This window comes from Zonotrichia leucophrys, chromosome Z (assembly GCF_028769735.1).
Source record: "Zonotrichia leucophrys gambelii isolate GWCS_2022_RI chromosome Z, RI_Zleu_2.0, whole genome shotgun sequence".
NCBI classification, from domain to species: Eukaryota; Metazoa; Chordata; class Aves; order Passeriformes; family Passerellidae; genus Zonotrichia; species Zonotrichia leucophrys.
The window spans coordinates 52,770,277-52,795,108 of record NC_088200.1 but is presented as its reverse complement, the minus strand read 5'-3'; the positions used below and the strand labels follow the sequence as shown (position 1 = coordinate 52,795,108).

Here is a 24,832-nt window from a genome sequence, read left to right as displayed (position 1 = left end):
TTGTGCTAGTATTCCTTACTAGCAGTTATGCAGTCTGAAATTTTTCTAACAGCTTTGAATTTCTATACTTCAAGAGAGCAGAATGTTGTTTCTACCTATTTCTCTTTCCATGCATTAGAATTTTACATGTCAAGGGAACGTTCACAGCTTTGAGCTTCCAGCTGTGGTCTGCCAAACTGACAGAAGCCGCGTTGATTGCTTCTGCAGTTGCCCTGTTTTTAGTCACCATAAGTACATGCATCACAGAAAACTCATTTTGCTCCATTTCATCATTACACATTACATCGCTGATGCAAAATTAACATCAGAGTCCCTAAATTATGGATTATTGATCATTTACCTCAGAAAAGTTTTAACAGTTCTACAGAAAAGTAGACCTGTGGTCGTTTTAATCAGAATTTATTTATGTAGCCAAATATTTCAGGTTTCTTTCTCCTTTACTTCTTCAATGTACTTGTTTCCAAGCAAATTCTGGCTTTTTTTTTTTGGGACTAATGCTCAAAGTATTAGGAGACTTAACTTTTCAGAAATTCAAACCACTCAGATCTAATCAAAGCTAGTGAGCGCTGATGGAACCAAGTTAATCTGGAAATGAGGCCATTGTCTAGGCCTTTTAATTTTATTTTTGTTTTACTTTTCTTTCTTGTATGACTTGCTTTATGTAAAAAGAGGTTCATATTAGATTATGAATGGCCTCTCACTGGATGTCAGTGAAGGACTTACTCCAGATAATTTTCAGCACAGGGAAAGGAGGGGCCGGGGAGAATAACTAAATTGAAGGCTAAATTAAAGGACAAGGTTCTGAGTGCATTTTCACCTCTGTTTAAGTTATAGAAATAAGAACAAAGTGGGTCTTGCACAATTGGGTGTGTAGTGCTCACCGTAGTCATTTTGTAACATGCAAAATTTTGCCCTAGATCAAGTAATGTCTGAGAAGTCAAATTTATTAATGTGAAAAAGGACCTTTCTTGCAATCTTGTACAATAGGAATGAAATCACAGATTTCCATTTTGTATAGCTGAAGCAATTCTCAGTCCACACAGCAAAGCAGGCATTAAAGGATCCAGCCAGACCCTTTGTTTCCTTCGAACGATAATGTAATACGTTTCAAGCTTCACTGTCATTTTACATTTACTGAGGTAGGCGAGCTGGACTAGGAATGTAATGTGACTATAGAAAACTCAGGATTTTCCTTTACTAGGGCTTATATTTGCTAATTCTACTTGAAAGTTGAAAAAATGTACAGGACTTCAGAAGTCTTCTCGGGAGTTGTCTCTGCGGTATAGTATTGTACATAACTGATAGCATTAAGATGTCCTGGCTGTATCTTTAAAAATAAATTAAAAATAAATTTAAAAATTACAAAATAAAATCAAGAGTTAATGGGGAATTGATTTTTACATGCAGTCTTTTCAGTAACAAAAGGTAGCATTAAGCAAAGGATTATCTGTGTTCAAACTGGTGTTTTCCTCCTTACATTTCTCTTAGAATAGCTAAACTGCATGGAACTCAATAATTGAACTATTGTTCCCCTTTTAAACACTCACCTGTAAAGCTGTTTGCTTGCCTCAGAATATGTCATGCCTTGTGACTCAGATGAGTGGGCACTTTTTAATGTATTGGAGAGTAAAACCTGGAATTGCTTGTATATGATGATAAACAGGAAGGACACACAAAAAAGCCTGGTAACTGAAAACATTATTAAAACCCAAAACGATTAATACAACCTGCTACAAACAGTTGGATTTGATCCAAAGTGCTTACCAAGAGCAAAAAAAACCATAAAAAATAGGAAGTTACAGGTTCAGCTTGAGCAAGTTACAGTCTTGTGTGGATTTTTTTCTTAGTAGAGAAGATACTTATAAAAGTAAATGAGATTTCTTAATCTTTTAATCTTGCCTGTGATCATTTATTAAAGCAGGTATAAACACTTAAAATGTGGTTGCCGGTCTTCTACTTGGCCACTTTACTTAAGATCCACTGGCTGCACTTACAAGAGATTCCTTGCCTTTTCCTGCTTAAAACCACATCCTCCCAGGGGAATCTTGCTTGTGCTTAGAGATGTTCTTGCTCAGCTTTCCCCTATTCTTGTTACCTCTGTGTCTTTCAGGTACCGGTCCCTTCCTTTTCAATGTTACTAAGTGGGCTGATGGTGGCTGGATGCCAGGCTCCCACCCTGCTCCTCACTCACTCTGCTGAGCAGCTGGGCAGGGGAGAGAAAATTTAAGGGTTCATGGGTAGAGATAAGGACTGGTAGAGATTTCTCCTCTAGTGTCATGGGCGAAGCGGGCTGTAATTAGAGATACGAATTGAAAACATTACTGACACAATTAGAACAGGAGTAGAATGAGAACTAAAAAATGCCCTTAAAAACAACTTCCACCCCTCCCTCCTTCCTAAGCTCTACCTCCTTACCCCAGTGGTACCAGAGGACAGGGAATGGGGATTTTGGTAAATTCATCAGCCATGGTTTATCCTGCATTCCCCAGCTGCACCGTGGGGTTCCTCCCACAGGGGACAGTTCTCCGTGAACTTCTCTGATGTGAGTCCCTCTCAAGGGCAGCAGCTCTCTGACCTGCTGCCTTGTGTGAGTCCCTCCCATGGATACACAGTCCTCCCAAAACTGCTGCAGCCTGGGCCACTCTTCCACAGGGTGCAGTCCCTCAAGGAGAGGCTGCTATAGCAGGGGAGCAGGGCCCCTCTCTCCACGGCTCTCTCACGGGGTCACAGCTTCCCATAGCATCCACCTGCTCCAGCCTGGGGCTCCTCCATGGGCTGTGGGTGGATCTCAGCATCCCCACGGACCTGCATGGGCTGCAGGGGCACCGCTGCCTCACCATGGGCTGCACCAGGGGCTGCAGGGGAATGCCAGCTCTGTGCCTGGAGCACCTCCTGCCTCTTCTTCAGTGACCTTGGGGTCTGCAGGGCTGTTCCTCTCACGTGTTCTCACTCTGCCTTTTTCTGCTCACAACTAAAACTGTTCCACCAACTCTGTTTTGATTTCTTCTTAAGTATGTTATCACAGAGGCATTACCACCATTTGTAATTGGGCCAGCCTTGGCCAACAGCCCTTCTTTCTTTGGAGCTGCCACAGGTTGGCTCTACTGGATGTGGTGGAAGCTTCTAGCAGATTCTTCCATGAGCCACTTGTGAAGCCCACCTGCTACCAAAACCAGGCTGTGCAAAATCAATACACTTTCACTCACCCTCCTGCTGGATAACCTCTAGGTATTACAGTCATCTTGTATTGTAGTGTGTTTTACTAGAGTCACCTCAGTGTCTCAGGCAGTGGTGGCATGTTGAAAATCTAGCATCTTGCTGCAAAGGACAACATATTTTTTTTCATCACCACCCCAAGTGTACAGGCCTCAAAACCTGTTTATGATCAAGTAATTTATGAATGCACTCACTGCTTATGGAGTCTTCACCTAGGAATGGTGAAGACAGAAGGACTGGAGTCTTCTAGAAGACGGTGTAGAAAGCATTGGACAGTTTTGTTTATTAGGACAGGCCTTTCATGGTCTAGAGTAATAGTTGACTTCAAGGCGCAGTGACTTCCATGGTACTTCCATGGTACTAGCAGTTTCACTGTTGAAGTGTTTTCTCTCTTAATTTTTGTGTGGAGTGCATTGGCTCTTCATTTCTGTAGCTGTGTTTTTACCCCTTGCACACCACAGTTAGTGGCATTTTAGGAAACTTCACTAAAAAAAAAGACTTCTGTAAGATCCCAAGTATGGGAGGTACAGCAGATTGTGTAACCATTCTTACTATTAATGCTGCACTTCTCATGTTCTTTGCTCTGTGATACTAATGGTTTTTGTTATCTTTGTTTATTGTTTATTAAGAGAGGTGGGATTTTCTTTGACACACTGTTGAAAGAATAGACTAGAATCAAGTTTTGTGCATTGTGTAGTTGACAATTCAAAGTATTTACACTTGGAATTCTAGGTTGAAATTATTGCTTTCAATTATTGCCCATTTGTCATGTAATGTGTGTCTTGTTTTTAACAATATGATTTTCACCAAGTAATATATTTTGTGTCCAAAGTAAGATATGCAGGCAGCTGTAGAAATACTGCAACATCAGTGCTATTTTCGGCAGTATTTAGTTTGCTTTCTCTTCTATTTCTTGCTTCCCTCCTCTCTCCACAGCATCATTTATTTCTCTCGTGAAACAGAAGAATGCACTCAGTCACACTTCTCAGCAGCTCTGCAGCCTGTGGAGCGTGTGGGCAGTCTGTGTATGCATCATCCTGGAAAATGTGCGTTCTCTTGAAGTGATCTGCTGAAAAGCACGTACTTGTACAGTTGTTCCAGCCTCCCTTGTTGTGTTGCTCTCAAGAGCAGAAATGCCTGGTCTCTAATACTCCCTGGGGTCTTCATTTCATCTGCCAAAGAAACACTACCTGCTGCAGTTACCCAGTGAGCCCCGAAGAGCAGGGACACTGAAGATGGCTCTGTGTGCTTTTTATGCTGTTTGGGGTTTGTTGCTAGAAGTGGCAATAGCATTTGGCCCAGTGCCAAGGATCACTTGGGAACACAAAGGTAAGAGCAGAAATTTAAGTATTGTAACATGGGACATTGTTACATCCTCAAGGTTTCTGTGGGATTTGAAGCTCCCTGAGGCTTTAGGTTCTTTCAGCCAACTTGCTGTGAATTGGTCAGGTGTTGCTACTTTGCTCACCTTATGAAATTCGTAGGACCAGAATATTCAAAAGTCATTCAGGCACTGGGTTAACTGATTTTGATTCCTTCAAGCAGCTTTGAAAACAGTTTTTGAAACAGAGGAGGAATTCCAAATTTGGCTTTCTCAGCTGAAGGATATTGCAATTGAAACTTGTTTCAAGGGAAAACCCCAGTAGGTGTATTTTAGTTTAAACAAATTATTTTTATCTGGAGTCTGAATACATTAGCAAAATGCACCTCTCTGGCTAATAATCTGTTTTGACACCAAGCTGGCTTGAGCATTAAATAAATCAACAGACAAAGGAAAAAATCAGCATTGGGCCCTCTTTCAACAGCATTTTATGGTGTCTCGATATGAAAGTCTTTCACAGAACAATGCTTTTTCTTGCATTTGAAATTGCAGCATGTATTCATAATCTCCCAATACAATAATAAGAAGTCTGCAAATATAAGTGCAAAGAGAAGTAATAGAAATCGGGATCCCTAGCTTTTGGTTTAATAATTTAGCCTAGGTCTGAAAAGAACTTGAGACCAAAGTCTGTAGAGTAGTTATTTGTGAATATATGCATTTTCCCCTTTTTTCTTCTTCTAATCCCCCATTACCCATGTGGCATGGATGCTTTAAGAGATTTTGTCTTTTGGTCCTTCTTTAATGTAAGTAAGCAGCAACTGATTACTTTACCAAGTGTACAATAACTGAACAAATTCAAATACATTGGCTGTATATTGAAGCAGTCTTAAATAAGGATGTTAAATTCTGAGCAGACATTCTGTAGGAAAAGATAGATGGAGATTAAGAATGTAGTAGGAATAAGCAGATCATGGGATGACTGTTTTGCTTGATGGTTAGTATAGCAATTAGTGAGTTGCTGACACAGCCTTTCAGAAAGGATGGCCTACACATGGCTTGCAGTTCCTACTTAGACTCCTTGATGCTTCTATCTTGTATTTTTGGCAAGTTGCTATTTAATGGCATAGTAAGATACTGCCAACTCACATCCAAATTAGTCAAAATGAAGGAGTTTATTTTAATTCCTGCTATTTATTTCTCTGTCTGCTGAAGATTATTGCATTTAAATGTTGGAAACCTACTTTGAATAGGAGAGGGAACTTTAGTTCAGTGGAGTTGCATTAACCAGTTCATCCATTTTGGGAAAATTTTCCTGCCAAGTAAAAGATATCAAAATTACGTGCTTGAGAATCTAGTTTAAAATTAATGTTTCTGGAGTTTTACAATCGGAAGTAATAGTACATTGTTTTCATCTGTATCATTAAAAGCCATGCTTAATTAATCTTGTGTCTTCATGTACAAAGCTTTCAGTCATTCTTACATTACAGTTGTACAGTCAGAAAAAAAAACCCCTTTTGTATTAGTCAGTTTGTGTCATCTTTCTTCAAGCCGTTTTGGTCCATTCTACACACTTCCTCATTCCACTGCCTTTTCTCTCATATTTCCCTCTTTTTCTTGTCTTATTTCTATTCATCTTGATTTTTCCCTCATGCTGTTATTTTGTGTGTATGTTGTGTATTTAATCTCTGTTTTCACTTTACAGTCAGCTGCAAATAGTTTGTTATTCGCTTCTGTGTCTTCTTTCTGTTACGTCAGTATGCTGAAGAGTTGTCTTAAGGTGCTGGATATTTTGTAGGATTTGTTCAGGATGGTTGCAAAGGGATGTGGTGACTGGCCTGATTTTCCACAGTAGATTGGTATATGGAAAGAAAAGGTGAGGTGAGGAACAATCTGACAGTGGATGTGGAAAATACAAGTTTAGAAAAAGCAAGTAGGAAAAAAAATTAAGAAGTGAGTTCAGGGTTCACCACAAAAGGAAATACTTGAGCATTTGAAATTGAATGAGAAAGTTGGGAGGAGTGATTTTATGTTGGTGGAAGCTGCTGTTTCTGCTGTTTCAAGCTTCTGAGGGGTCCCTTGTCTTTTACATGGGTTGTCTGAATTAACCTTTGTTGTTTTCAAGTTTTCCAACAGCTGCTTAGACAACTTAGAAAAAATTACTCAGGAGCTTGACCCTAGGTGATTGTTTCTTCATGAGGTGCTATTTTTTTTCCATTTCAACAGAGGTCCAGCTAATACATTTTAATGACTCAAAAGTGTCAAACTATTCAACCTTGCTGTTAAGTGAAGACAAAAACGTTCTGTATGTAGGAGCCCGGGAAGTGATCTTTGCCTTAAATGCGGTGAATATTGCTGAGAAGCAGCATGAGGTATGCCTTTTAATACATTACTCTCCAGGTAAAAATGGTACTCCAAATTTGACTTAATTTCCTGATATCTGTAGCATTGCATTTTAGACAAATAAGTACCTAAAAGAGAAGTTGCTCTATATGGTCTACTCCAGTATTATTTCTGGAAGATTTTACAGACTAAAAAAGAATAAGAAAATAGAAGCTGGATATCAACAAGTAATTGGAGATCTCCTTGGGTATTTTCTTCCTGGGAGAAGGATGGACGAGAGGAACTGTGGGTATCACCCGCAGTGGTAGTTCTTACATGTTTTCTTAGTATCAGGAATGGGCCATTTTCTGTTAATCTGAGTCAAAAAGTAACCTGAAACAGAGGCAAATCTGGGGCTTGCTCAGAGGCTGCAGAATGTGCTGCAAAAGAAGGCCCTGTCCGTTCAGTTTCGTCTTCTGTTTGGTGTTTAGGTGTGTCTGCACAGCAAGTAGTGGTGCAGACAGGTTGATCAGCTCACTCAGAGAAGTATTTTGAATATGTTTGGGCTGGTTTCTCAAAGTAAATTAGGCCAGGCAGAAGTCTGCTACTGTTACATTGCTTCCAGGTCCTTCCCAGGCTCCTGCTTTTCATCCCATCAGCAACACAGGCTCACATGTACAGGTACAGCATGGACTATCACCTAGGGTGCTTTAGAAGTTGCTTAGAAGTTGCTTATATGATTTTTAATCCGAAAAACACGTTCATAGGTGGTGGGCACTTTCACCAGCATATACAACATAATTGTAAAGTTGTACTCAGTATAATGCAAATTAGTCCAGTAAATTTTCTTTGATTCCTTTCCCCCAAGTGTTTTTTATTCCAGTGTTAATGAAATAGAGAAGTACTTCAAATTGAAAAAATACTTAAGTCAGTAACAGTTGCATTTCCCTAATGCATATGTTAATGAAAAGTTCATTAGCTATTTGTGGGGAATCATCATTATGAACCTGAAAGATGATAGTTTAGTTCTGATTAAGGCACATGCATTTGAAAATGTCACCTCCTTGGGAAAAAATGGTTTTGAACCTTTGAATGCTACTTGCAAAATGTCTCACATTTCTTGTGTGTTACTGCAAAATTTTCAGACCTTGCATTGACTTAAAGTACAATGTCCTTTTTTGTTGCATGTTTTTTGACTTAGTTGCACTGGAAGGTCACAGAAGATAAAAGGACTAAATGTGCAGTTAAGGGCAAATCAGAACAGGTATGTACTTTTATTGAACTTGGAGAAAGGTCTTGCACATTTCACTTCAAGAGGAATGACATTGAAAGAAGAAAGTCTGCAACTGTTTGAAATTAAAATTTCAAAACAATCACCTAAATTTTTTAAATTAACTTGAGTGTTAGAAATTGCAGCATGCTTAGTCTTTTTTTAGTTCATTACTTTTCTTGTTGAATATTTGAATGTTTGAAAATCTGAACACACCCTAATGTGTGCTTAATATTAATGTTTTTTCATTAAGATGATAAAACAGTATTACTGTCACTGAAGTAATTGGTAGCAACTGTTGTGTTTTGTTGTTGCAGTAATTCCTTCGCAGCATTTGATTTTACTGAGTGAATGATTAATTTTGTGTGCTTTGCTTTAGGGCATAGGGGTTTTTTATTAGGCGAGTTTATTTCTTTGCTAGCTTTGTCTATGCGTATTTTGTGTTGCTTGGCAGGTGTTCCACTTGTGGTGTGTCTCAGACAGCTCAGAGGGCACCCGAGCAACCAGACCTCCTGTCAGCTTGGCAGGATCCCCTGGTGCTTCTGGGAACCACTGATTCCTTATGACTGCCAGGGCACAGGCTGGCCTGCTCGTCTTGCCTGTTTGCTTGGGGTAGTTGACTGTGTGTGAACGTACCATTCTGTTTGTGTAACACCACTTCATTTAATGATGCAGTAAAGCAAAGATTTGCTGGGAAAGACTGATGGTCAGGCTTTTAACACAGGTTTGAAAGTAGAAGTCTGCAAGTTCTCCGAATACAAAAAGCAGATCTATTCTGCACGTGGAGGGATGTGATGCTTGAACGTGCAGCCTGTTCAGTTGACACATCCAGGGCTGATAGTTATCCTGTGTTCGTGTGGTTCATTGGGATGGGAGTGGGCTGTCTCCCTTTGACTAGCTGCTTCTTTTCCTTGACTGACCACTGATGACCCTCAGTACATTATTTGAACATGAGGTATGACAGATATTTAAGGTGTGTTTCCTCCTTGTCTACCTCTGCAGAATAGGATCAGAGAATACTTTTATTTTATGGATCAATTGTGGTTGGTATTAATAATACTGATACTCAGCCATGATGAATATGGGATATAAGTTTGTCTCGTGCATGAGCATATGTTTAGCAGACATGTGTGTAAATCTCCAGAAGTCCTCTCAAAAATTATTGGTGGGTATAATAGACCCCATAAATATGTACTTTGATAGAGCTCTGAATATATTTTATTTTCTCCTGCTCCCAGTTTAGCAGCTCATACTTTAGCAGCTAGCCATGCTTTTTCCTCACTTCTAACCTTCTTCTAGTCCCATTTATGGGGTAGCTGTGTGCTTTGCACAGTGTAGTAGTTTCAAAAGGGTCAAGATATTAAGCCACTACTGCTATTTCTTAAACTTAAGTGGGCAGTTCTCTCCCCCTCCCATCAGCACTGTACTGTACAATGCCAGCAGAAAACATTCATACAGCTGTTTCAAGGACCTTATCTGGCAGAAAGCATTCATACAGCTGTTCAAGGGCCTTATCTGGCAGAAAATTGATTTTACACTCTTCTCCCTGCTTTTTTCTCCTATACAGTCACAGAAATACCTAATTTGTCTCATAAGAAGGAATAGTAGGGTCAGTACTTAAACTTGCTTAAGAAGTTCATGGAACAGCAGTTAGTGGAGGGATATGGCAGTATACCAGGAAGAATTAGGGGGTGTTATTGACACTGGTTTTTTTTCTCTCTGTTTAAGTGGTCGTTTAGAGTTGTTTTACTTCATTATTATTCTGAATTTTTATTGTATCCTTTATTAAGGATTTTGGTCAAACTCCGTGTTCTGTTTCAGAGCTAAAGATATTGTGGAGCATCCTTGGACAGTTCCAAGGACTGGAAAAAAAGAAGAAGATATTGCTATATGCGACAAAGCTTTGTGGCTAATTTAAGGGTATTCGAGGCTTTGCGCTTAACAAGCGACCTTGGCTGTCATTGTGCCATCTAGATATACAAGGGGTGACAAAGTCTAAAACTCGCTGCATGTTTAACTAGTTGTTCCCATGAAGTGGAGGTGTGTTTGGAGCTTGTCCTTCCAATAAAACAGCTTGGGATGGACCCTGCTGAGCATACTGTCCTGCTAGAGGACTCTGAGGCGTCTGCATACTACTGGCTGTAGGAAACCAGCTGCTTGCAGGATTGATTAGAGCTCCTGAAGATTCTAGGGAGATGGTGTCCCAGTGTTACCCATGTGTCACCTGGGCTTTCCAGTGTGATGTGGCATAAGCAGCAGCAATGGGCAGTGTTGTTTGTGCATGTTGGAATGTGGCAGCTATGGTTTATCAGACTAGTCCTTTCCTCATCCTCTATTACAGACAGAATGTCGTAATTACGTGCGTGTCTTGCAACAGCTGAATGATACTTTCCTCTACGTGTGTGGAACTAATGCATTTCAACCAACGTGTGATTACCTGGTAAGAAATGTCCGTATGTTTTGACCAGCAACAGCTGTAACTTAAAAGCAGCTCAGGTTGACAATGAGTTATTCTCTTTTCCCAAAACAGTTGCATCTTCACTGTTGGCTGTAAGGTTAGGAGTACTTGTTGCACTGTCACATCGCAGGGGCAGACTATACTGTTCCTTTTTCATAGCACTGAATGAATTACTGATTATTGGGGTCTAACTGCAGATCTGCTTTTTCTTAGCTTTTATACTTCTTCATCTATTGTGTGTTAACATGAAGCTAGTTACTAAAACTGAAATTACAGTGGTTGCAACTGCCACTCATTACTGAATCTCCCTGAAATTTCTCAGATTCCTGTCTCTGCTTGTCTCTGCTCCTGGCTGTGCCAAAGATCTGTAGTGCTGAATCCCTCAAAGTGAAGTCTTGGCACAAAATTAAAACTCCCTTTTCTCGCCACTGACTCTTGTATCATTTCCTTATTGCAGCTCTTAGCAATTCGAAAATTGAGAAATCTTGTAATTCTTTGTGCCTTTAGCTTCCACTGATTTCATTGCATGGTAGATTCATTACATACATACATTTCATTTCATACTGATTAGTTCCCAAGTACTGTGGCTACCTTTCAGCTTTCTGGTCCTCATTCTTAGGTTTGTAAGGGATTTATAAAGTAGCAGCAAAGGTACTCTGTTGCTTTTTAAAGCCTAATTGGATTTTGCCCTATCTCAGAAATTTCCCATCATCTCAAAAATTGCTTAATCCACCTCAGAAAGCCTTTTTTATTTCTGAGTCTCCATTTTTTTCAGTCTAATTGAGTAATTGCTTGTTCTTTCCATGTATCAGTTAACTTCTCTGCCTTTCCTGCTGTCTAGCTTTTTTGAGTGCTCGTTCTTGAAGTCTGTCTGGATTTAACTTTCCATCTTTTGCTCTTTTCTGCTTTCACCCTCACAAATTATAGGATCACATTTTTTCTCTGTATTTGGGGCTCAATAAGTTTTTATGAAAACACATATGCCTTCTGTAATTTTACTCAGAATGCCTTTGATGCTGGAAGTTGATGACATAGTCCATTATTTAGTGTTCAGTTTTTAGCTAGCTTTGCTCAAGTTGAGTGGCTGAAAGAAAAAAGTTCTACTAACTGTTTTGTGGTTTTCAACAGAATTTAATTTCATTTGAACTTGGAGGTAAGAATGAAGACGGTAAGGGCAGATGTCCATTTGATCCTGCTCAAAGCTACACATCTGTTATGGTTGGTAAGTTCAGTCTTCGCATTCCTCATTCTTATGTTTAAAAATGTTCTATCTTTTCCACTGTCACCCTCCAGTCTGTCATTATCAAAATTGTGGCTTGCATCCATATTTTATTGTATCGTGTATCTGTATAGATGTTAAAATACTTATGTAGTCAACCTAAGCATGTTTCTTAAAAGGAGAACTTCAAACTAGGTTGTTTTGGAAGCAGTTTCTAAAATACCAGTTTTCAAACTGTATTTCTAGATGTCAAACGTATTTAATCCAGATAATCCAAATGTACTTAGACTGCCCTTGTAGTATCAATTACTGTAATTTTAGTAAATAAAAAAAGCAGTATTGTAAGGTGTCCTGAAGACATGCTGCAGAATGGGAAGTGAGATGTTAATGCAGGTATACTTACTGCATGGAAACACGCCACCAGATCTTAATCTGGGGAAGCCAGAATTTGTGGCTTTTACCTGCATGTACCAAGATCATAAAAGAGAGGTTCAACATCATATGAAACAGGAAATGAGAATAAAAAAATATACTCCCTGCATTGTGCCTAAATCTGTACAAATCAAGTTTGAATAATGGTAGCATAGAAAGAGAGGAAGACAATTCCAGAATTCTGGTGCATTTAAGTAAATTAGCTTGTTCTAAGATAAATTGTAGGTTTTCATGTTAAACGTTAAAATGCCACAAAAACAACGTTGACTTTTGTCAGTTCTTGTGTTAGAGCAATAATAATAATAAACTCAAGTGTGGAAGTGTTAGCTTGAGAATGATCGACAGAAATGTAAACATAAAATACATGTCTAGGGCAATTCAGAGGAAATCAGTTTGCCTTTTCTTGTGGGAAGTTAAAACTTAGATAGACACAGAAAATATTTGTGTACCCTTTTTGATATCCAGTCCATAAGTTCTAATATATTTGGTTTTGTGTTGAAGATGAGGAGCTTTATTCTGGGACTTCGTACAATTTCTTGGGAAGTGAACCTATTATTTCACGCCACTCTCATCAGAGCCCTCTGAGAACAGAGTATGCAATACCTTGGCTTAATGGTAAGTAAGCATAAAAAGTGGTCCAAACAAGTTACTTCTTCTTTTCCAATATCACATGTACAGAGTTTGAGTGTCCTACCTGAGTAAGGAGCAGTTGTCTCAAAGAGACAGATTTGGTTATACTGGCATACACTGAGTGCACTCCTGCATGCCACCAGGAGATTTTATTTTGAAATTTAAGGATTTTTATCAGCACTGATGATGAAAACAGCTTCAGAATATGCATGTTTCCACTTGACATTAATGGTTTATTTCTCATCTGCTTGTTTGTCCTTGCAGCTTAATTATGATATGGTAAGGAATTGAATGTTTTTGGTCTTGAATTGGTTCTTAAATTGAGCTGATCATGGGTTTTGACACTTCAAGTTCCTTAATTTGAAAAGTCACTGAATTTTGTGAATTTTCAGAGGTTTGAGGCTTTGTGCCAAAAGAGACCAAAATAATGACCATTGTCCAAAAAGTACAGGATTCTGAGTTTTGTAATACATGTTGTAATGGCACTGTCATTTCAGTGCTTCAGCTGATAGCTAAAATAGAGGAGAGACAGGCAGGGGAGGGTTACCTCTCCTGGCCCATTAGAATCTGAAACCACATTTGACTGTGGACTGAAGAATGCTGAAGTAATGAGCTGTCAGATCATGGAGATCTCTCAGTATCTTAGTGCTTTCACATAGGTTTCATGGTGTTCTGGGTTTTTTTCCATTTCTGGTTGGGTTTTGTGGCTTGGGTTTTTTTTAGAAATCCTGTTCATATGATGTACAGCAAACTGTGTAAGTAGGTCAGTGAGTGGAGGAGGAGGTAAATGCAGTGTGGAGTTTGGGTGAAAGACAACTTCTGAGGGTCTTTGAGGGGATTAAGTTAGTAGTCACATATATAATAGAAAATTCTTCTGTTTGTGTCTGTAGAGCCCAACTTTGTTTTTGCTGATGTGATAAGAGCAGATCCAAACAGCACAGATGGAGAAGATGACAAGATATACTTCTTTTTCACTGAGGTGTCTGTGGAGTATGAATTTGTTGGAAAATTGATGATTCCAAGAATAGCTAGAGTATGCAAGGTGGGAGATAGTTCTGTTTACTTTTACTATATCTGATAGAATCTTGCCATGTGCATGTTAAAAAGTACCTGGACTTACTGCCAGGTAAATGGTGGTGTTTGAGTTTATCAAACCTTAATAAATAAGCTGTTCCAGTTCAGTTCATTGAAACTGAGAAGGCCTAACAGTTGCTTTGTAAATAAACACTTGATTTGATTTTGCACAGTTGTGAAATTTCAGTACATCTGGGGATTCTGGTCTTCTTTGGGGGAAAACAAAGCAACCATGACAAAACCCAGCAACAGAAGAAATGTTGCTTCAGTTTTCATTGTTAATTTTTTTAAGCAAGTACATCCCTCTGTGAAGAGGTGACTTTGCTTGGAGCTGAGCAGATAGGATGTGTGTCAAGTGACTTTGAAGTAGCTGTATCCAAACACATCTGTAGCCATGTCCACAGCAAAATAGTTCTTGACTGTGGTGTAGCAGATGGGACTTCTGTGAAGCTGCTACAGCTGCCAGAGCCTGAAGGGAGATGGTCACCAGCAGCCTGATTCTGTCACAATTGCTGTGCTTAAACCTCAGTTTGTTAAGCTGATTCAAATGCATCCTCAGGAGTACTGGTTAAAAGTCTTGCTGATGGAAGTCTTTTCAGTAGAAAATGTTTATTTAACAAAAACTTTTTCAGTGGAATGTATCAATTTCCTTTTTTTCCAACAGGAAATTTATTTGGCTGTTTCATTTTCATGAGGTTGAAAGTTTTATTTTGACTTTACTGTTTTGTATTTAAACAGGGAAGTCAAAACATCAATAACAAGTTAATGCCCTTGAGATTTACATTAAACAAGGAGCTTGGAGGCAGGTTTAGATGGGGCTTGCTATTATGGCATTCTGCCCACTGACAGTGTGCACACTTTAAAAGAGGAGTATTGTGGAATATGAGAGCTTCATTTATTATATTGTTATATATTTCAGATTGTTGTTTGAAATAGAAATCAGTGACAGATTGCAAGTCTATAAGCATTTATACTTCATTGTAAGCATGTATAGTTAATAAGTTTTGCAGATTGCCTTTAATACATTGCTTACACAATTGGATAATGAATGGAAATATTGATACTGTTTCAATATGACTTTTTATAAGGGAAATATCAGTTCTACAGCTCAATTATCAAATATTTTGCAATACATTTCTAGTCAATATATCTCAACTTAAGCCTTGGTACCTGCAAATCCTTAAGGTGGTAACTTCTAGCAGGATTAAACTATTGCTGGATTTCTTCTAATGAAATGATCAGTGTCCGGCAAGTCTTAAGGCATATTGCAGCATTAGAATTTAAATCAGTTTTGATGTCACCAAACAAATGCAGTATTATGTATTTCTCTTAAAGGACAGTATAGTACTTCCATGCTTGTTTTACTTTTTTCCTAATGATGCATTGTCCATCTCAGTTTTTCTGAGTGATGCTGAAGTATAGTTCTCCATTAACTCTCATATTCTCTCATATTTCATCTTCCCTCTGTGTGTGATAGAAATAATTTTTTTGTTGAACCAATTTTCCTATGGCTTTGATACTGTTTTGTATGTGAATGTGTTTACATTTATTGATGTGGTCGTAGATGAAGTATTGTAAAACACCAGGGCTTAGTAATTGCATGCTATATAGCAGTGGTTCTTAAGTGCAAAAATGCTGCTAGCTCTCCTCACAAGCACATTTTTATTTTTTTAATACCATAAGAGGGACCAAGGAGGATTAAGGACCTTGCAAAAGAAATGGACTTCGTTTCTCAAGGCCAGACTGATTTGTACCATCCCTGATAAGAATTTAATTTTCAATGTTATCAATGATGTTTTTATTCTCAAATCTCCGACTTTGAAGGAACCAGTGATATATGGAGTCTTCACCCCACAACTGTAAGTGTGGTATAGCCTTTTCCTGGATAAGTACCTTTCATCTCAATTGGTTATGACAAGAAAATGATAATTACTCCTGTGTTTTTTTGGGTTTTGTTTTTTTCCTAATTTCTTCCTGAATTAATAGGAATAATGTGGGGTTGTCAGCAGTGTGTGCATACAATCTGTCTACTGTAGAAGAGGTTTTCTCAAAAGGAAAATACATGCAGAGTGCTACAGTGGAACAGTCCCATACAAAGTGGGTGCGATACAATGGGGAAATTCCGAATCCTCGACCTGGTGCGGTAAGTTTCTGTAGTCTTGGAACTCATGACTTTTTCAATGCTCAGCAGGAAACAGACTAAGGAATACTAGTAACCTACTAATGTTTGCCCTCACCTGGTTACTTCTTGTAAACACTTAATGGAAAATACTCAAGTGACATGTTCTGAATTTTTTTATCTGGGAATCAAAGTCTTTGGGTTTTGGGTTTTTTTAATTTGGAGTTGTTTGCTAGTTTTGTATTTCATTATTTTGTTAATAATTTTCTCATTGTGAAATAGTGTGTTGCAGTTTACACTAGCAACATCATACACTTCTTGTTCAGATGAAAGGAAGTGTAGCAACTATTGCATTATCTCAGTAAAATAATCAGCCTGTTTATCTGGTGCACTGCTGTGCACACTCAAATTTTCCTAAAAAAGTGGGTCAGACCTTTTTTTACTTCTTTATGTTCCTTACAGGCATACTGTTGCTAATGCTGAAAGAGGTGATGGTTAAAAGTACTGAAGGTGCATGAGAGCACAGAAGGAATATTGTCCTAAAATATAGTTTGATCCAAACAAAAATTTAGTCCAAAGCCCAGGGATTAGCACATCAAAGTGCTATGAGGTCTGAGACCTTCCTTGGTGCAATGAGTATAGTGTACAGGTGTGGTTACTGGCCAAAATAATGTGGAGAAGAAAATGTGTGCAACTGCAGTTGATTGTCTTTATTTTGTACAAGTAAATGGTGCAATTTGGTTCTCTTTTTTCTTTTTCACCCTCTCCCTGTCCCCTCTTCTAGTGTATAAACAACGAAGCCAGAGCATCAAACTACATGAGTTCTCTGAATTTACCAGACAAAACATTGCAGTTTGTTAAAGATCATCCTCTAATGGATGACTCAGTGACCCCAATGGGAGACAGACCTCGCCTAGTAAAGCGAGATGTGAAGTATACACAGATTGTAGTTGACAGAGTCAGAGCACTCAATGGCACCATCTATGATGTGATGTTCATCGGTACAGGTGAGTTCTGCAGAACACCTGGTTTTGGTGATGCACTGATTCTTAAGTTTTCTTAGAAAAACTCTTGAGATTTCCATATTTACAGGGCTTTTACAGCAGCTGGTGTAAGAAAAAAACTAAGGCGTCACAGTAATGGGACAATCTTGGATGCTTTGAAAAAGTATTGCAGGAAAAGAACTGCAGAGCTTCAGTGAATTTAGCAAAACTACACAATATAATCACCGGCTGGTCATTCTGTGCCCCAAAATGTTATTTCCTGCTCAGAAGTCCTGATGGCAAGTTTAATGGTTGCCTTTGACACAGAGTTTTTCTGCTAAACAACAAGCATATTATTGAGACTACTTACAGCATTTGTGAAGGACTTTTTCATGCTTTTTTTAATTTCAAAGATCTTACTTAAGCACATTGCTCTTTTGTTTCAGATCGAGGAGCCCTGCACAAAGCTATCAGCTATGAAAATGGAATGCATATTATTGAAGAAACGCAGCTTTTTCCAAATTTTGAACCAGTCCAAACTCTCTTGCTTTCGTCCAAAACAGTGAGTGGTATAAGCATCATTGCATTTATCTCCTTTTGTTCTTTCATAAAACTTCTTTAGCACCACTTTGTGGCCGTGTGACAAGAGACCATGCTGTGCATAGAGCCAGCCAAGGGCTGCAAGTGTAACTCATCATGCTGCAGCACTCACATATTGCCTGCTGCATTTCAATGAGTTTGGTAGGTGGTAAGCTTCTGGAGTTATTTAGACATAGAGAATGGCTTGAGGAGCACAGGTATGCAGGTCTTCACTTGTTTCCATGTGCAGAAGCAGGAAACTGTAAGGTGTTTTAAGAAACTAATTTCAGTTCTGCAGGGATGTAAAAAACCCGACCCCTTGTGGCCACTGCAGCTTTGTGTAGAAAAATCCCAGGGATTGAGGTTGCAGAGGAGTGGTGTGTGGTTCTGAGGAAATAGACCTAAGAATAGAGAACAGTCTTCAAGCATAGGGACTCATAATTGTGTAGTTAATTGACTTCTGCTGTCCCAAATATTGCAGGCTCCTGCATGCTGATGGTGTCGTGGGAGCAGTCACGTTGCTGCAGCTGTGAGTGAGGACCTCTGGTGAGGTCCTGTTTGCCCACTGGGGTGCCAGCTGCAGCTCCAGCTGCATGGCACAAGAGCTGCTGTGCACTCCAAACCTGGCAGATGTCCTGCACTGTTTATCAGTTGTTTGGTTTATTCCTAGAGTGCTTTTGAATAGTAGGAGAATTGTCACTGTGTGTAATTTGTTAATGAGTTAGGTTTCTGCCCCTACTTGCTCAGACCTTCACATCCATGAATATATCTGTCTATGCCTAAAGTCACTTGTAGCATCAGCATCAGTGAGGTTTTCTGGGTTTCATAAAGATTGAATGCCTCTTTTGAAGTATCTAGTAGCAATACCAGTATTCAGTAGTTACCTAGTGATCCATACATAAGTGCTCTGCAGCTTAGGGACTTAGGAATACTTTAAAACAGCTTTTATTTTTGTGTGATTTAATAAAATTTTGAATGTCAACACGATCAGCTCCACTTTGTCATAATTTTTACAAGCTCGTTCTGCGTGCTTATTTATCCTTTCATGCTTATAATAAAAAGAAAGGACAGAGTATATTTTTGCTAGACAAATGGAAAGCAGGATTAAAATGCCTGTGCTTAGTTTTCTGTAAGTATAATTGTATTATTTTTGTATGATATATCACACTGACAACTCACCTATACATCTTCACAGATATGTATTATTTGTGTGTGTGTGTGCATTTATATACATACACACACACACGTGCGCGCACATAAAATACTTTCTTTATCTGCAAAAATGGTTCAAGCTACTTGCTTTGTCAGGAGTTTTGGAATTTGCCCTGTCACAGAAGATAGTGATTTATAGCTCTTCCAATATATATGCTAATACCTGTTCTTTTAATTGTGGAATCATTCCTACACTGGCTTAATTATGATTTGCCTATTTCAGGGCAATGCTGAGAAAGAGATGGGCATTAAGCCTGATACAAATACATATCATGTAGCAATTTCAGCACACACTTGGAAGGCTGCTGTAGGAATAATAGCATTGAAATTTCTTCACTCTGGGTCCAGGTGCCACATACTCATTGACACTCAGCTGCCCAGTACATTCCCATAAAACCAGAGGTCCTTTTCAGTGATGGGGAATGGGAGTTTGGGTCAGCTGCTAGAGTCATGGGAACTGTATAGTCATAGTACCACCCAAGCAGGGATTCCTGCTGCTTCCCAGCCTGAAAACACAAGTTTCTGCCTCCACAGTCAGTGGCTGCTGATGTCCATTGCAGAGCTGGTATCGTGTTACATGTCATGGCATCCCACAGTAGTGGGCTAATCACAGAAGGGTAATAATTACCCTGATGGTGGGCTTTATACTCAGAAAGGACTCTGGAATCACAGTCCTTTCTGAAAGCATTTTTCAGTAGTCTCTAGGCTCTTCCCATAGTGTGTGGAGGGTGGGCAGTCAGATCCCCTTAACTCCTGCTTAACTGAAAGGTGTGTCTGGATTTTTTTTAAAAATGGGTTTGCTCAGCTTGCTGCATGTTCCCTGGACTCTTGGACGTATAAGCTGGGAAACATGCCAAGACACTATAAACCCATGTGCAGTGTTGCACTGTTGCAGTGTAATCCAGCAGAGCACTAGAGAGTGAGCAGTACTTGGTGCACTGTGGGAATCTTTGAGCAGAATGGGAAGCTTTTCCTAGGAAGTTGTAAGTCTCCAACACTGTAGGCTTCCTTCTCTGAGCACTGCAGCACATCCCTTTTTTGAGCTTTGCCTGACAGTATGTAAAGTCACAGTGTACCTTTAGCTGTCATTTTCCCTGAGCTCTAGAGCAGACGAGTGAGATACGGCAGCTGCCTACATTTTATAATAAGGATGAGCGTGATCTCTTCCTGCTGTGCTCAGAGTCAGACTGCTTTGGGATCCCCGGGAGCAGTGGTTCCAATAGCCATTGCGATTATTTCCCCTGTCTTCTCAGTGTCTTGCCAGTGCTGTTTCCTTTGAGTACCACCAGTGTTCTTTCTTAAGAAGTGTTTGACTCTCACAAGGATGATGCTGATGTGGCTGCAGAGACTGGCTGGCTAAAGTGCTGAAGGCAGTAGGGCTGCTTTGGGTTATCACATCAGCCCTACTGCCTGCTCTGTCTTGCATGTGCCAGCATAGCAGCCTTGCCTTACCTCACAGAAGGATTATTGCATTCATATTTCTGGGAAAATGGATAAAGTCATAGTTAGACATGGTTACTTTCCGCATACCCGTTCCAGTTTTTTGTTGTCTTTTTGCATTTTTCAGCATTGCTGCAATATTTCCAAGACAACTTTGTAGAGACAAAAGCTAATCAAATGCTTACTCTACTGAGGCACCACTTTTTACAAAAAAGGCTGTATGTATGCTGCTCTTTAATAACACTTAAATTGGTCCATGAATTGGGTTGTTTGGGTTTGAGCAAGTGATTGGCTGTGATGTTTTTTTGTTGTGCTTTGTTTTCTTTAGGGCAGAAGATACCTCTTTGCTGGTTCAAATTCTGGTGTGGTGCAGTCTCCATTGGCATTTTGTGACAAGTACACCACTTGTGTTGACTGTGTTTTAGCAAGGGATCCTTACTGTGCTTGGAAACCACTTGAAGCTTCCTGCATTGATATTTTTAAAGAAGGTGAAATGGAAAGGTAAGAGTATCCTTTGATGACCTTACAGTTACAATCAATATGTAATCAGTCTTGGAATTTTCTAATTTCCAATTTCTAATTGGAATTTTAGAAATTGAACATTTTCAAATTTTTCCTATCCATTTATGTCTGCTGTTGCTGTTTAGATGATCCTTATTAGTACAAGGGGATGGGCAGACTTTAGGAAACAAGATTTGAAGTTGTAATGGTTGAACTTCCTTTTACAGGAACTGGATTCAACACATAGGTGGAGATGCATCTTCTTGTTCTGGTGAGTCAGTCTTCAAAGAGCTCCTTCATATGTCTAGGTGGAGTGGTGAGAGAGTTTTGTTTTTGTGATTACCTGGACATTCATTTACATTGTAATAGGTATGGGATTCTGCTTTGAATATTTGAGCATCTGTACAACCTGCATGTTGTCTTAAAAACTGTCTGTGTTTGTATGCATTTCAGTGTGCAGTGCACAACCCCCTGAAATGAATGGGGGCACCTCAACAGTGACTTGTGAATGAAAGCAATACCAGAAGTACTTCTAATGCAGAGGCCTCTGTCTCTTTGATGCAGCATTTGACATTCTACTGTGAGCTTTGACAAGTGCTTGGTTATTGCTGCTAGATCAGATTAAATTGTTCTGAAAAAAAGCTGGTTTTATGGTGAAAGGGGAGGGGGAACTTAGAACATGATATAGAGCGGTGTGAAGTACTTTTCATAGTGCTTTAAAGCAAGTAGCTACAGGTCCTTTCTTTGTCCTGTGTGCTGTGGCCACCAGATGAAGGAGATCATAAAGTGGAGTAGAGTTACAGGAGTAGCTGCAAGTAGAAAATGCCCTTAAGAGCCTGATGTATACTCACTTTCTATTTATAATCCAAGCAAAGTGTGGACTGCCATGAGAGCTTTGCTTTTTATTATTTTAATTAATTTATGGGATGCCATAAGTTGCAGGTGAGCCATAAATGCAAATATCCTTTTTTTCAGAAGAGAGTTCCTAGTTCACTTTCCTCTTGGATACTTTGTAGTTGCTACTTTACTTAAAATGCACTGATTAGATATAAGGTGAGACCAAGTAGTGACTTCTTCACTAGTCTTTCCCAAATAGTGACTTCTCAGGTGCACGCTCAATTGTGGATCAGTGAGGTCTCACCTTTATCTAGAAATGAGGCCGTCTTAGAGTTGAGGTGTCCTGTCTCTTAGTTTGTCTTGATGTTCCACGTGCAGCTTGGTATTCTACTGAGATTCTTGCATGCTGTCCACTTGGTCTTGTGAGGTGAATGCCATAATCTTCATGCTTCCAGTAAGACTGTAAAACAGTCTGGTGAAGCTGTACAGATTAGAGCAAACTGGAATCATTGCTGATACTCTGCACATTTATTTTGATGTTCCAGATAAAGTAAGAGAGAATCCCCTACAGCATACATTCAAGCATGGGAGCACAGCAGAACTCAAGTGTTCTCAAAAGTCCAATCTGGCACAGGTAGTTTGGAAGTTCAAAGATGATGTGCTGAGAGTGGAGAGTCCCAAGTACCGTCTGCTGGAGAAGGCACTGCTCATCTTCAATTTATCAGAAGGAGACAGTGGTGTTTACCAATGTTTGTCAGAAGAAAAAGTGAAAAATAAAAAATTTTCCCAAGTGCTGGCTAAGCATGTTTTGGAACTGAAAAAAATGCAGCATACCACGGTGGGCCCCACTGCAACAGCTGCACCAACAGAAGGTAATAGTGATGTGCCAAAAGTGTCAGCTGTGTCAACTGAGGGGTCCACTGCTCACATCTCAACCACTCACATGGTACCAGTAACCACAGTAAGGATATTAACAAAGCCCATTGGCCCTGTCCTAACAAGTGTAGCCTCCAACACCGAGCTCTTCAATTCAATTCCTGATGCAGTCCCGGAAAAGACAATGTTCCTCAAGTCAAATGATAACTTCCTGTTGATGTTTCTCTTCCTCTTCTTTTTCATTCTCTTTTTGTGCCTGCTCTCCTACAACTGTTACAAAGGCTACTTGCCAGGGCAGTGCTTGAAATTTCGCTCTGTGATGCTGCTTGGCAAGAAGAAAACGAAGTCAGATTTTTCTGATTGCGAGCAAAGTGTGAAAGAGACGCTGGTGGAGCAGGGCAGCGTCAGCCACCAGAGCGGGGAGCAGCCCAAGCCTGCGCACGACACCGGCTACGAGACGGAGCCCGACTGCGGGAACAGCCAGCTGCAGGCTGGGGACTCGCAGGCCTCCCGCGAGGGGGCCAAGGACAAGCCCTTCGACGTCAAGTGCGAGCTCAAGTACGCCGACTCGGACGTGGAGGGGGACTGAGGGAGCCCGGGTCCCTCTCGGCGGCAGAAGTGAGCTGTGCTCCTGCGGCTGGCTATTTGAGCACGGAGAGCCTGGGTGTGACAGCTAAGCCATAGCAGGGGTCACATGCTTAAGCTGTGCAGCAAGCCAATTTTTGTTCAGATCTCAGCAGATTAGAGAAGTGGTGTACTTGTCTGGAGACATAGCATCTTGTGTTGTACTGTCTTTTTTTCTGTTTTTTTTCAAATGGCCAGTTTCAGATCACCACTTGTGTATTCCCAGTTTTCCCCCCCACTGAGCACTTTGCTCTAGTGAAGCTACTTGCTTATTCTTTGGCCATATACTTCGATAGAGTAAAAGTAACTTGATAATTCAGTTGGCTTTAAAAAGTAATTCAGTCTTCACATATTTTTAGTTGCCATTAAAAAAAGATCTAGTTTCATTTAATTCCAAATTGGAAATTGAGTTTAGTTTATCAGATTGGTAAATTATAGACTTTTGTCCAGATTGGGACATTTTTTTTCTTTGCTTTTAGTGATTGTTTTTAGTTTTATGCTTTGTTTTGGCACACTAGGTATCTTTAGTTGGTTAAAGTTAATTTTTTTAACTGCTCTACAAGTATCTTAGATTTTAAGGTATAATGGGGATAGCATTGCCTTGATTTGTGTAAGACTCAGGGATAATCTTGTTTAAAGGCTCTTTTCTTTGCTGCTTTTTAGAAATGTAGGTACAACAATATCAGTACAAAACATGGAGTAAGTGGGGAATGGGGAAGGAGGAAACAAATGCTTTTATTTTTTTTTCCCCTCTTTTTTTTTAGGTTTTTTTTCCTCCCCCCCACCAGCCAGCCAGCTGGACATAGTCACATTTTATTTTCTATACAAAACTGGATTTTTTTTTCTTTAGTTTATAGAACAGTACAGGCAAGCAACTGTCAATTAGCAGTGACAAGGAAAGAGGTTTCTTGCATTGTGGAAGCAAAACAGGAATCAAGAAGAATTAACTTCCAACAATTCAGCTGGTGACTTGCTGGAATGGACTGTTAGGACACAGCCTGATGAGAAAACGTTGCTGATTTTTTTTCTTCTTTTCAGATTCAGAAATAACTCAGCTTCTTTTTGTGACAAATTCTTGCAGCGTCACCCTTTCTGGATGATACCTTCACTCTCCTATGCAACTGGAGACTGAAACTGGAGCTGCTTAAACAATCAGTCCTTTGAACTGTTTATGTGAATCATTCCTGCTAACGTGAAAGTGTGCATTTGTTCTCAGCCTGGTTCACAGCAGCACTGTTTGTCTGTAAAAGCATTTTATGTGTGCAGTACAGTCCTGAAGAATTGTTCCTCTCACTGCTTTGTTCTGTAAATATTGCTAGAAGTAGAATACATTTTAACAGTAAATAGCAGTATGCCTGGGCTGCTTTTCTGTGTTGAACCTTCATGCAAACATAATTTAGACCATCTTAGTGTAAACAGTTTATATTTTATAAGATTCAGTTTGGTTTTATTTTTCTATTTTTAATTATGTACATACAACAGAATAAATATTAAAATAAATTGTATTACATCTTGGCTTTTCTGAAATGTGACACAGTGACACAGTGCTTTCCATTTGGCAAGCACTAATGTTCCTTGTGATTTCCTTGGGGGGAATGTAAAAACTTTGTAATTAATTTGAAGCAGCCTCTCGGCTTCAACTAAATGGGTTTTATAACCCAGGGTGGGGAGGTGGGAAGGACGGGAGAAAAACAGCGTGGGAGAAGGAGGAAAGTGCTCTTC

The 24,832-nt window shown here is 39.6% G+C and overlaps 1 protein-coding gene across 12 annotated transcripts in view; it reads left to right on the top strand.

The window, feature by feature from the left end:
- Positions 1-24,832, top strand: part of SEMA4D (semaphorin 4D) — a 100,217-nt gene that overhangs the window by 58,701 nt on the left and 16,684 nt on the right. For 7 of the 12 annotated variants that reach the window (XM_064736218.1, XM_064736220.1, XM_064736223.1 and 4 more), the window contains 14 exons: positions 4,153-4,545; positions 6,761-6,906; positions 8,058-8,120; positions 10,468-10,566; positions 11,713-11,806; positions 12,737-12,850; positions 13,756-13,907; positions 15,623-15,798; positions 15,926-16,082; positions 16,843-17,065; positions 17,488-17,603; positions 20,601-20,773; positions 21,001-21,044; positions 22,156-24,625. In XM_064736218.1, coding sequence (XP_064592288.1) covers positions 4,452-4,545; positions 6,761-6,906; positions 8,058-8,120; positions 10,468-10,566; positions 11,713-11,806; positions 12,737-12,850; positions 13,756-13,907; positions 15,623-15,798; positions 15,926-16,082; positions 16,843-17,065; positions 17,488-17,603; positions 20,601-20,773; positions 21,001-21,044; positions 22,156-23,075 — 2,571 coding nt within the window. In that variant the 5' untranslated portion in view covers positions 4,153-4,451 and the 3' untranslated portion in view covers positions 23,076-24,625. Of the gene's footprint in view, positions 1-4,152; positions 4,546-6,760; positions 6,907-8,057; positions 8,121-10,467; positions 10,567-11,712; positions 11,807-12,736; positions 12,851-13,755; positions 13,908-15,622; positions 15,799-15,925; positions 16,083-16,842; positions 17,066-17,487; positions 17,604-20,600; positions 20,774-21,000; positions 21,045-22,155; positions 24,626-24,832 lie in introns of those variants that run through there. The other 5 variants (XM_064736226.1, XM_064736225.1, XM_064736227.1 and 2 more) reach the window with 1 other exon arrangement.